Raw genomic sequence first — 11,466 nt, 5'->3', positions numbered from 1 at the left:
AAACTGGTTTTCCACTCAACAATTCACACACACTGTGATTCGTGGCAATGATGGCAGTCCCCACAACGTAATAGTTCTCTTCCCACTTCCTCCCTGTGTTTCTCGTTTCCATTTGTCCTTCTCTCCTATCATTTCCTGTCTTCTGAGCTTTATCCCTGGGCAAATGCTACCACTGTGACCTCTTTTGATTGGCTATTCTAATAAGTGCATATCTCCTTGGTGTTATTATTCACCTTACAGGCCTATCTATGGTTTGGAAGAAAGTTGAGCCATGGGGTGGCTTCAGAGGGATCTTTTACAAACACAAATCCAATTATGCCATGCCCTTGCTTGAAACACTTCTGAAGTCGTCCGATGCCCCCAGGATAAAGCCTAAACCCTTAATATGGTTCGTTGCCCACCTCTCCAGACTCATCTCCCATCCTCCCTGCCTCCCCTCTCCGGGCTTTACCTGTACCCATCGCCTTTCTCTTCCTCAGACATACCATGCCTTCCTTGCCCCTCAGCCTGTGCACACACTGTCCTTCTGAGCACACATTCTGTGTGGGGTGGAGTTAGTCTTACCTCAGTCGATTCATACTCAGGTACATCCTCAGTTATCATCTCTAAGTGAGTGGTAGTCTCACATTTGTCACATTCCAAGTTTTTCTTTGCCTGATTCAAGAAGGTTTCATATTTTTCATTTCCTGTGGGTATTGGAGGAAGAGAACAGTTTGTTGGAGAAACATGAATGATGTCCAAAACACTGACTCTCAAAGATCTAGATGGTGCGTGGCTACCCCAATGGCCGTTGCGAACAGGGCCACAACAGACGGTCCTGGATAGTGGGAGAAACATGTGGAGCAGAACTCAAACTCTTCTTCCTTTTAAACAAGGGAAGGCTGTTTATTCTGAGCTTGCTAGGGAGGGAGTCAGTCAGCATCACTTGCATTTGACAGAGACTCAATAGGAGCTCTGGTAGCGTGGTGCCTAAGGCACTTGACTGCTAACCAGATGGCTGGCGGTTCAAACCCACCAGCCACTCCTCTGAAGAAAGGTTGGGCAATCTACATCATGATAGTGATATCGCCTCAGAAACCCAAGGAGGGGTCGCTGAGTCGGGTCCCCCAACTCGATGGCCAACAACAACAACAACAACCAAAGGCAGGCAAGGGAGTGGGAGAACTCTGCAGTGGAAAAAAGAGAAGGCTTCATATATGCCCTCCTTGGAGGGTATGGGCAGGCTAACTAAGGAACAGGGCATTTTATATGATTGGTAGGGTAGACATATTTGACTTCTTTTCTGGTTGGACCTAAGTTAGAAGTGGAAACAAAAATTAGGGAAGTTGGCAAGTCCTCGCCATTTGGGGCTGACTGTCATGAAGCTGGCTGGTTGGCTTTTTGGGGAGGTTTCTGCAGGTTGTGGGCCAAACCTCTATTTTTATATATGGTCTGATCATTGTCTATTTGTATATAGAATTCAAATTAAAAAAAAAAAAAAAAGAGAGAGATTGGGACTCTCATACACTGCTGGTGGGACTGTAAAATGGTACAACCATTGTGGAAAGCAGTATGGCGATTCCTTCAAAAGTTGGAAATACAAATACCATTTGACCCAGCCATCCCATTACTAGGTATATACCCTAAAGAAGTGAGAGCCATAACAAGAACAGATATATGCACGCCGATGTTCATCGCAGCACTATTTACAATAGCCAAAACTTGGAAACAACCTAGATGTCCAACAACTGAAGAATGGATAACCAAACTTTGGTACATTCACACAATGGAATTCTATGCAACGCTAAAGAATAATGTAGAATCTGCAAAACACCGCATAACGTGGATGAACTTGGAGGACATTATGCTGAGCGAAATAAGTCAGTCACAAAAGGACAAATATTGTATTAGTCCATTATTGTAAAAGTTAAGGAAAGGTTTATATATTGGAGGACATTTTCTTTGTTGGTTACCAGGGGTGGGAGGGAAGGGGAGGGAATGCTGTTAGATAGATAGAGATAAATACTGATTTGGGTGAAGAGAAGGGCAATGTACCAAAGGTGAGTGACCAATATGGCAGCATTGAGGATGAGAAAGACAGAGAGAGTTACATGGGCAGTACAAACAACAAATATGAACCCCTTTGCATATACAATACTGAGTTGTCAGTGAAAGCAAACATGGGTATAGGGACGGACAGATGGGTGAACAAGCTAAACAATTATGTATGTCTAAATGGAGAGTGTATCCAAGATCATATACAGGGTTGGCAGACAATGGGCCTATAAGTTCATGTGAATGATCAGAATTCCCAGGTGTATAGTAGAGCTGACAAGGGGCAAGGTTATGGTCATTACTTGGTCACAGCCAGCTACCCAGAGGGACCGAGTTAGTTGATCCTGCGGGCTTGGGACCATAGTCGCAGGGGACATCAAACTCAATTGGCATAACATACTATACAAAACATTGTTCCACCTACTACTTTGGCGAGTAGCGACTGGGACCTTAAAAGCTAGGAAGCTGCCATCTAGATGCAACAATGGGTCTCTCCTCGTCAAGAAGAAAGAAGAAAACCAAAATTAATGGAAACAATCAGTCCTAGCGACTGGTACACCATCCGATCTGCAACCTATACAACTATGAGACCAGAAGAACTAGATGGTGCCCAGCTACCCCTGCCATCCACTTGGAAGGGATGTAGGAGATCCTGCATAAAGAGGGAGAACAATGTGGTACAAAACTCAAAATCATTTGGAGGCAAAAAAAAAAAAAAAAGAAGAAGAAGGTGGGGACCAGGTTTGCTGGTCCAATGGAGCCTGGTGTAACCACTGAGACTATGGCCCCTAGCTGCCCTTCAGGTCTGGAATTGAACCCACAACTGTGGTTTCCAGCCAAACAAAGTATAGGCATGTGAGTTAAACATTTACCTCAAGTAGACACACGCCCTGGAGAGAACAATCATGGGAGAAGGAAGGGCTGCTTATGCACAGGGAGATAGCTCAGGGTGCAGAAGAGTATGAAGGGATGGACACTGGGAGGAGGTAACTATGGGGAGGAAGTGGGAGGGGAGCTGCTGCATTGTAAATTTTAGTCAATGACATGAGACAAAGTATACATGAACTGCTGTATGAAAAGTGAATTTACTCTGTACATCTTCACCCAAATCCTAAAAAAAAAAAAAAAAAAAAAAAAAGAGCCATACAAATTGCAACAGCAGAGAACAGAGGACTTCCTGAGTCTGTTGCCCTGAGACACACTTTATCCTCAGGGATCACCTTTGAGCGAAATAGCAGTGTGGCACGCAGAACAATGGCTATACCCTGTAAGATTGGTGTCCTACTTGAAAACCATCTGTATGAGACCAAAAGGCCAACAATTACTCGAAAGCAAAGATAAGAAGATAAGGAAGCAGGAAAACTAGAGTCCTGGAAATGGAACACAATTAAAGAGATATATACAAGTAATGTCACTGAATAATTCATGAAGAAACTGTTAAATGGGAACCTAACTTGGTGTGTAAACCAAAAGCTGAGTAAAATACTATTTAAATAAATGAGCTTGTCGGCAGACAACTAATAAAAGTCTAACCTAGCTTTCAGACTGTGCAATTCCAAAACAAAGAAAGAAACATCTGCAAACAAAGTTGCTGTTGAGTTAATTCCAACTCCTGCCGATCCCACGGTTGGCAGAGTAGAACTGTGCTGCTCCACAGGGTTTTCAGTGGCTGATTCTGGGAAGTAGAAGCCAGGCCCTTCTTCCAAGGAGCCTCTGGGTAGACTTGAGCCTCCAAGCCATTGGTGAGCAGCCAAGCCCTTAAGCGTCTGCACCACCCAGGAGCTCCCAAACAAAGAGTCAGAATCTATGGTGGCCTTTCTATGCACAGTTTATATCCTAAGAGTTCTACTCCTTATACCACCTTTGCTTCTCAATGGCCATGTGTGAGTAGGATATTAGGAAAAGACCACTCAGAGAGGGACTGTAGAGGAAGAACATGCAATGGAGGAAAAGGTCTTTGGAAATAAAACTTCTTGCTTCCTTTATAAAGAGAAAGAGAAAGCAAATCAATGATGGCAAAATTGACCAGCAGTCCTAATTTGGGACTGCCAAGGACCATATCTTGTCTCTCTAAACTCAGGTCGCCAAGTCAAATTCAACTCTTTTTTTTCTTTTTTTGGGTCAATTTTGCCAATTTAGCATAAATACAGACTGGGACTGGAGAAAACAGCTATGCAAATAAAATCAGTAGCTATCAGCCTTCAACTAAACAAAGCAAAAATGTATCTGTTGTCTCCCAGAGGGGAAGCTCTAAGCAGCTTAGTAGTACCTTTGAGGTTCCTGGGGAGATCGAGGCAGATTCGGGGAAAGATTCCCTCTCCACTCAAGGTGATATTTTCTGGGTCCAAGTGGGCGATCTGTATCTGGAAACTCCTATTAAAGACCTCAGGTACTCCAGGGAAGTAGCAGACCTTCAACACCTGCTCTTCGTGTGATGCGATGAAGCCCTAGGCAGAAAGACCAGAGAGAACTCTAAAACTTACAAATGGACCTCCGCTTGTGGCAGTTTGACGGACTAGGTACTCCACAGGGCCGATTGTGCGGGTAATTCCCCACTCACAGCCCTCCCCCACAATCTAGTCCTATGAAGCTCTGAAAAAAATGGCAACCAACCAATAGATAAATGGGCAATATACACACACAGACATTTCATAAAAGAGAGAAAACGAATAGCAAATGGACATGGTATAGGATGCTTATTCTCATGAGTAAACAGGGAAATGCAAAGTAACATTATAATGAAGATCTTTTCAAACCACAAGATTGGAAAATTTTGCCAAATTTTGGTGAGAATAAGCATCAGAGGAACTTCTTACACACATCTGGTGGAACGGGCAATGGGAATAATCACTGGACAAAACACTTTAGCTTCATCTTATAAAGTTGACTGTACTCATAGCACATGGCCCAGCAATTCCACCCCTAGAAATAGTCCCTACAGAAACTCTTCCAGCTGTGGACCGGGAGACAAGTACAAGAATATTTGTAGCAGTATTACTACAAAATAGCAAGAATTTTGGGAAAAATCCAAATGTGTCTTGATGGAAAACTACTTTCAATACAGTTACAAAATGGAATCTTTTTCAGCAGCAAAAAATTAATGACTCTATTATCCACAATGATAACAGCTGTTATATTTGGATTATAAATAACCATAATTTCTTAAAAAAAAATTTCAATTTCCCCCACAACAATTATGTGTTATATCCATAACAAAGATTCAACAAAATATTCTTTAAAACTGAAAAATCAATATAATCTGAACAGGACCACCTCCTTCATTCATTTCTAAAACCAATTTGGCTCTCTGAGTCCACTGGTGTTTTCATACCTGTAGGAAGTCTGGTAGTACAGTGCCTAAGGAATCTGACTGTTAACCAGAAGGCTGGCGGTTCAAACCCACCAGCCACTCCTCGGAAGGGAGTTAGGGCAATCTACTCCATAGAGATATCACCTCAGAAACCCAAGGAGAGGTTACCATGAGTTGAATGAACTCAGTGGCAGTGAGTGTGGTTTGGGAGCTCTGGTGGCATAGTGCCTAAGGCACTTGACTGCTAACCAGAAGGTTGGCCATTCTAACCCACCAGCCACTCCTCAGAAGGAAGACTGGGCAATCTACTTCCGCAGAGATACTGCCTCAGAAACCCAAGGAGAGGTTGCTGTGAGTCAGGTCTGACTTGATGGCACATAACAATAACAGCTTTTATTTGGTATAGCCAGTGAGGAAAGTGTGAGGATATGAGTAGAAATAAATTATTTTTCTATTCATCAACAAACAAAACACTAGGATGGAATGAAAAGGAACTCTGCTGGTGTAGTGACTTAAGGCTTTTGGCTGCTAACCAAAAAGTCAGTGGTTTGAACCCACCAGTAGCTCTGTGGAAGAAAGATGAGGCAATATGCTTCTATAAAGATTTGCAGCCTTGGAAACTGTGGTGGTTTAAGTCTATGTGTCAACTTGGCTGGGCCTGGGTGAGTGGCTGGGCAGCTGGATGGAGTTATGCCCCATGGTGAGATTGGTAATTTCCTCGTAGAATCTACTGGAGCAGCTGAGTAGCTGCTTGGGTTCTGAGGTCTGCTTCCCGTATGTAAGAAACAGCTTTGGGAATGGTCTCTAGCTTATGTTATGCTTGAACCCTGCATGTAGCCAGGTTGTTGTTCAGCAGCCTGCCATACTCTGCCAACCTTGGGACCTTTAATGCTCTTGAATTAATGGCCTACCATGTGGTTTGATACCATCAGTACTGTGCCTTATTACTTGTCAACCTTGGGCTTGGCAGCCTCAGCAGCCAACTGCTGAGTGAAGAAAAGCCTCTAGCTTCAGTGGGCTGGGAGCAGGAGGCAGAGCTGAAAGCCAAGGTTGAGGGGCTTTCACCCAGCTCCTAGAGCCTGGCACTTCTTTACTCGGACTTAAAGCCTTCAAACTGTTAGAGCATAAACTCCTGTTTGTTCAAGCCATCCCATTGGTGGTATTTCTGTTAGAGTGGCACTAGGTAACCAAAACAGAAACCCAATGGGGTTTGCTGTGAGTCAGAATCGACTCAATGGCAACGAGATTTGAGAATAGGATGTAAGTTCCATGAGTGCAAAAGTTTATGCCTGTCTGGTTCATTGCTTATCTCTGGTGTCTGGGATGGTATCTGGCTAATGAGGCACTCCATAAATATTTGTTGCATAAATGAGTGAAGTGGCCTGGACTGATTTATTTATTTTTTGCTTTTGAACTTTTTCTAGTTTTAATTTAACAAGTCACACCTTCATCTTGGCAGTGACTATTTACCATAATTCCATACACATCTGGGATGTGGTCTGTAGGTCTGAACTTGGGCCCCACCCACCATGAACACATGGCCATCAGAGGTGGGCAGTATACTCACTGAGAGGGGCACGATTAGTGGTACTCCAGGCACAAGGTTTTCTGGTGAAGATACTTGGTCAGTAAGAACCTTGAATGCAAAGCCAACCTTGCCAGTGTTCTTCAGCGTGATTTGACTTTCCGTGACACGGTCAAACAGCTTAAAGGGAGAGTAAGGGGCAGAGTAACTCCTCCACCCCGCCCTTTGGGATACTGCTATCACCTTGACAAAGGTGAACAGACAAACCCACCTCATAGACTTGACTTTCGTTTCTTGTGACACAGACACTGGCCGACCAGCGTATCAGTATCACAAAAAGGTGCCTACTGGGGAGAAAGGAGCTCTGGTAGCGTAGTGCCTAAGGCACTTGACTGCTGACCAGAAGGCTGACGGTTCAAACCCACCAGCCACTCCTCGGAAGGAAGGTTGGGCAATCTACTTCCGTAGTGACATAGCCTCGGAAACTCAAGGAGGGGTCACTATGAGTCAGGTCCAACTCCATGGCACATAACAACAACAACAACAACAACTGGGGAGGAAGGAGCACTAGACTCTTGGAGCCTGGCTCTGGTCCTAGTTCGTCTAGTAACTAAGTTCCTTAGGTATGACTGTGGCTAAACATCTAACCTCTCTGAACTTCAGTTTCTTCATCAGGAGGAACTTCTATTAGAAGATCTTAAATACAGACCTTCTCTATTTCTGCAGCAAGACACTTTGGTTCCTAGATTCCATCCTTTAAGAAAAAGAAGATTCAAATCCAGAATGTTCTACTGTAATATCTTTTTTCATTTAGTGGGGGTCCATGAAGGAAATAAGCCACAGAGTTCTTTTCCTTTTTTTTTTTCCTGGGATCTTGCTAACATAATTCAGCAGCAGGGTCCAGCAGGCCCAATAACCACGAACTGAGGCCACTTCCACGGTTCCTAGTTTCAGCCAGGGCAAGGACTAAGTGTCTCCAGAATACACTCTGAGCTGGGCCAATACCAATTGCCCAGAGAATCCTGAGATGAGGAGGGAAGGTGAATTCTATTTGGTCTACAAAAGGGAGAAGGCTTCACCTGGTGTTGGGTGAATGAGATTTTAGTTACAATCCTGAATGCGCACAATTCAGTAAGTATACATGCAGAAGCTGTACAGTGGGAGTCCAATCCCCATTAAAATATGAAAGGAGATATGATCTATGCCTACAAGAACACAAAATCCAATTAGAAAGAGAAGACATACAGACATACAATTAACTTACAAGTATGGTGAAGCAAACATTAGAAAGTATATAATATGACAAAGACTATACGTAAGTGGTAAGGAATGTAAAGTAAGAAAAAGGTAACAGTGGAATGGGCTGAACTAGGCCTTACAGTTTGGCACTGGCAGAGTGGAGAATGGGAGAAATAGCATGAGAGAGAGTGTGGAGGCAGGAAGGACTGGAATGTGTTAGGGACAATAGGAAGCCAGCTTGGCTACCATTGAATGGGTGACATTGGGGGAACTGTAAAAAATAAAATTTGCTATGTGAAGAGGTCAGTAGTCAGTAGGAGTGAGCAGAGGGGCTTGCTCGCCCTCCACCAAGCTTGGAGCCCAGCTCTCCTGCGCTAGGTGACCTTCTAGAAGGGATCTCATGATGACTGAGGACCTAGTCTGACCCAGGAATGAAACCGATCAGGTACTTTTACTTTAGTAACCACAGCCATCTGATGGGGCAGGCGTTGCTACCCTATTCCTATCATATAGACAAGGGATACTGAGGCTTGGAGAGGTCAGGTGGTTTGCCCAAAGTCACTCTGATAGTTGGTAATAAAACCAAGATAGCATGCCACTTCTGACTATAAAAGCCATGTTCTTTTCTCAACACTATATTGTTTCCTCTGATGCTGCTGGGGTTAACTGGTCAGGGGATTGATGGAGTGAAAATACAATTTTGGGAAAACAGATCTGGCAATGATGTTTATGTGGGTCAGTGGTAGGAGCTAAGAATGCACTGTGCTCCGTCAAAGCGCAGTCCATGGACCTGCAGCACTGGCGTCACCTGGGAGCACATCAGAGAGGCAAACTCTCAGCATCCCCTACCCCCCACATTTACCGAATCAGACTCTGCATTTTAACAAGATCCCCAGGTGAGCTGTATGTATGCTGCAGTTTAAGAAGAACTGCCATAATCATTCAGGCCTGGCCTGAGGAGGCCCTGAGTGTGAGAACAGCAGCGGTGATGGAAGGAAAAGCAGACTCCGACTCCGGTGGATGAGTTAGCAAAGCCCGGGCACTGCGAGGCCATGGGGAGGGAAAGGAGAGAGCACAGTGCAGAACACCTTGGACTGTAAACCCAAGGCGCTGGGGAGATGGGAAGCACTCTTGAAAGACATGAAGAGCTTAGAATGGGCTTCTGGATTGAGAGGGAAGATGAAAATTTTAGCGTCTTACATGCTGTGTTTCAGGAGACACTGGTGAAAACAAAGCAGGATGGGCTGGGGAGGAAGATTAGGGAATCAAGGATGGGGTAACTGCGAGACAAGGTGATTGGTGATCTGTCCAGGGGTTCCAGGAGAGATGAGGGGGTGAGGCCTATGGCCGATGTCTGGCTTCCACCCGATGGCTTGTAATACCTGCAGTCCATAGTTGATTTCCTTGGTGTCAAAGGAATAGTTGACCAGGGATGCTTCCCCCTTCAGTGTTATTTCATAGGTGGGCCCTCCTTCCACTTCACAAAGAGCTTTTGTACGTGCCATGATGTCACAGTGTCCATAGAAGGTGAAAGACACCTGGAGGCTACTGTATGGCTGCAGCACTCCGTAGAGGGGCAAAATATCAAACACCTGCAGGAGAAGTCATTCCATAGCAGAGCCGCTACCAGGATGGAGGACCTCCAAAGATTAAATTAGTCAACTTACAGATAAATTCCTGCTTTTAATTAATGACTCTATGGAAGGTAACCAACCCAGCACCCTAATAATACAGGCATTTATGACCTGTTTTAATGATGGTAATGATGGCAATGGTGCTGGCGAGACCTACGTTTCCAACCTGGGGCAGGTGCTCCATAAGGGAAGGACCCACAAGGCGCTACTTACCTCTTCCATCCCAAGGGTAAGCATGTCACTGTTTTCAAAGATCCAGAGGGATTCATGAAACTCCACCTGGCTTGAGCATAATCTTTCTATGTCAGCAGAATTCATTTTTAATGCCTAGAAATCAGAGGTGTGAGGACAAGCTAGCAAGCATTATGAAACGGCACATCAACGTGCCCCTTCCCATCACGGACAGAAAACTGAAGTATACTGTATACAGTCATAAACGTGGTACAACTGGACGAGCACCCAAAGGGATGCGTACAAGAATGCTTACTGCAGCATCACTGATAACAGCCAAACTTTGGAAGCAGACCAAATGTCCATCACTGTGGGGGTCACTTTAAACAAAGTGTGTGTGGTGCCTTTCTCCATGGAGGTTGATCCAATGTACATTTATGAACTGGGGAAGATACTCACAATGTATTTACTATTGAGTGAAAAAGCAGCTCCCGATCATGTAAAATTATGGATGCAGGGATGAAAGCATTGGGCTGCTAACCAGAAAGTTGGTAGTTTGAACCCACCAGCCACTTTGCAGGAGAAAGATGAGGGAGTCTGCTTCCAGAATGATTTACAGCCTTGAAAACCCTACAGGGCAGTTCTATTCTGTCCTATAGAGTTGCTAGGAATTGGAATCAATTGGATGATAGTGGGTTGAATTTGTTTAATCTGAAGGTTGAGTGTGTGCAAATTGATTCAAAGATTTGCATATGCAAACAGATGTCTGGGAAGTTGTTGGCTAAAATTTCAGTAACATTTTTCTCTGTGCGGTGGGATTTTGAGGATTTTTTTCTTTTGCATTCTAGAGTTATTTATGATAAACATCCTTTAAAATAGAAAGAATACCTAAAACCAAGTCACACACACACACACACACACACACACACACACACATACTCATTCTAAAAAAATCTGAAAAAATATAGAATGCTCCAGAGAGAAAAATAAAAATCAATTAGGTTGTACTATATCTATGTGTGCATATGTGTGTGTATTTAAGTATATATATTTGTATCTTGATTCTTGAGTGGCCATGAATGCCTTCCCATATGACTAAATATTCTTCACAAGCATCATTTAAAAGCCATATATGTGGTGCAAGTGATTAAGAGCTTGACTGCCAGTTGAAAGGTCAGTGGTTCTAACACACCCAGAGGGACCTCAGAAGATAACCCGGTAACCTGCTTCTGAAAGGTCACAGCCTCAAAGCCCTAACCCTATGGAGGTGTCCAGCTCTCCATACACAAGGTCACGAGTTGGAATCAATTCCATGCAACTAACAACTACAATATATTTAAATCGATGATTAATGATCAATGAAGCCATACTGCCAAGAATTCCCACTCCAGGCCCTGACATATGTGTGTCCCCTCATCAGTACTTGCATCACAGGGTTGCTGGTAGAATTAAAAGAGTTAATGTAAAATAACAAATGCTGGCGAGGTTGTGGAGAGATTGGGACTCTCATACACTGCTGGTGGGACTGTAAAATGGTACAACCATTGTGGAAA

General features: G+C 44.0%; 1 protein-coding gene across 1 annotated transcript in view; it reads right to left on the bottom strand.

Moving 5' to 3' along the window:
- HYDIN (HYDIN axonemal central pair apparatus protein) overlaps positions 1–11,466 on the bottom strand; it is a 333,125-nt gene that overhangs the window by 135,880 nt on the left and 185,779 nt on the right. The window contains exons 26-30 of the mRNA XM_042780857.1: positions 9,956–10,069; positions 9,491–9,700; positions 6,912–7,049; positions 4,304–4,481; positions 565–686 (exon numbers count right to left, since the gene is read on the bottom strand). Coding sequence (XP_042636791.1) covers positions 565–686; positions 4,304–4,481; positions 6,912–7,049; positions 9,491–9,700; positions 9,956–10,069 — 762 coding nt within the window. The remainder of the gene's footprint in view (positions 1–564; positions 687–4,303; positions 4,482–6,911; positions 7,050–9,490; positions 9,701–9,955; positions 10,070–11,466) is intronic.

The sequence above is a fragment of the Orycteropus afer genome, unplaced genomic scaffold (assembly GCF_000298275.1).
Source record: "Orycteropus afer afer isolate SDZICR_OR568_19922 unplaced genomic scaffold, OryAfe1.0 scaffold00067, whole genome shotgun sequence".
NCBI classification, from domain to species: Eukaryota; Metazoa; Chordata; class Mammalia; order Tubulidentata; family Orycteropodidae; genus Orycteropus; species Orycteropus afer.
This window is presented reverse-complemented; position numbering and strand designations above follow the sequence as displayed.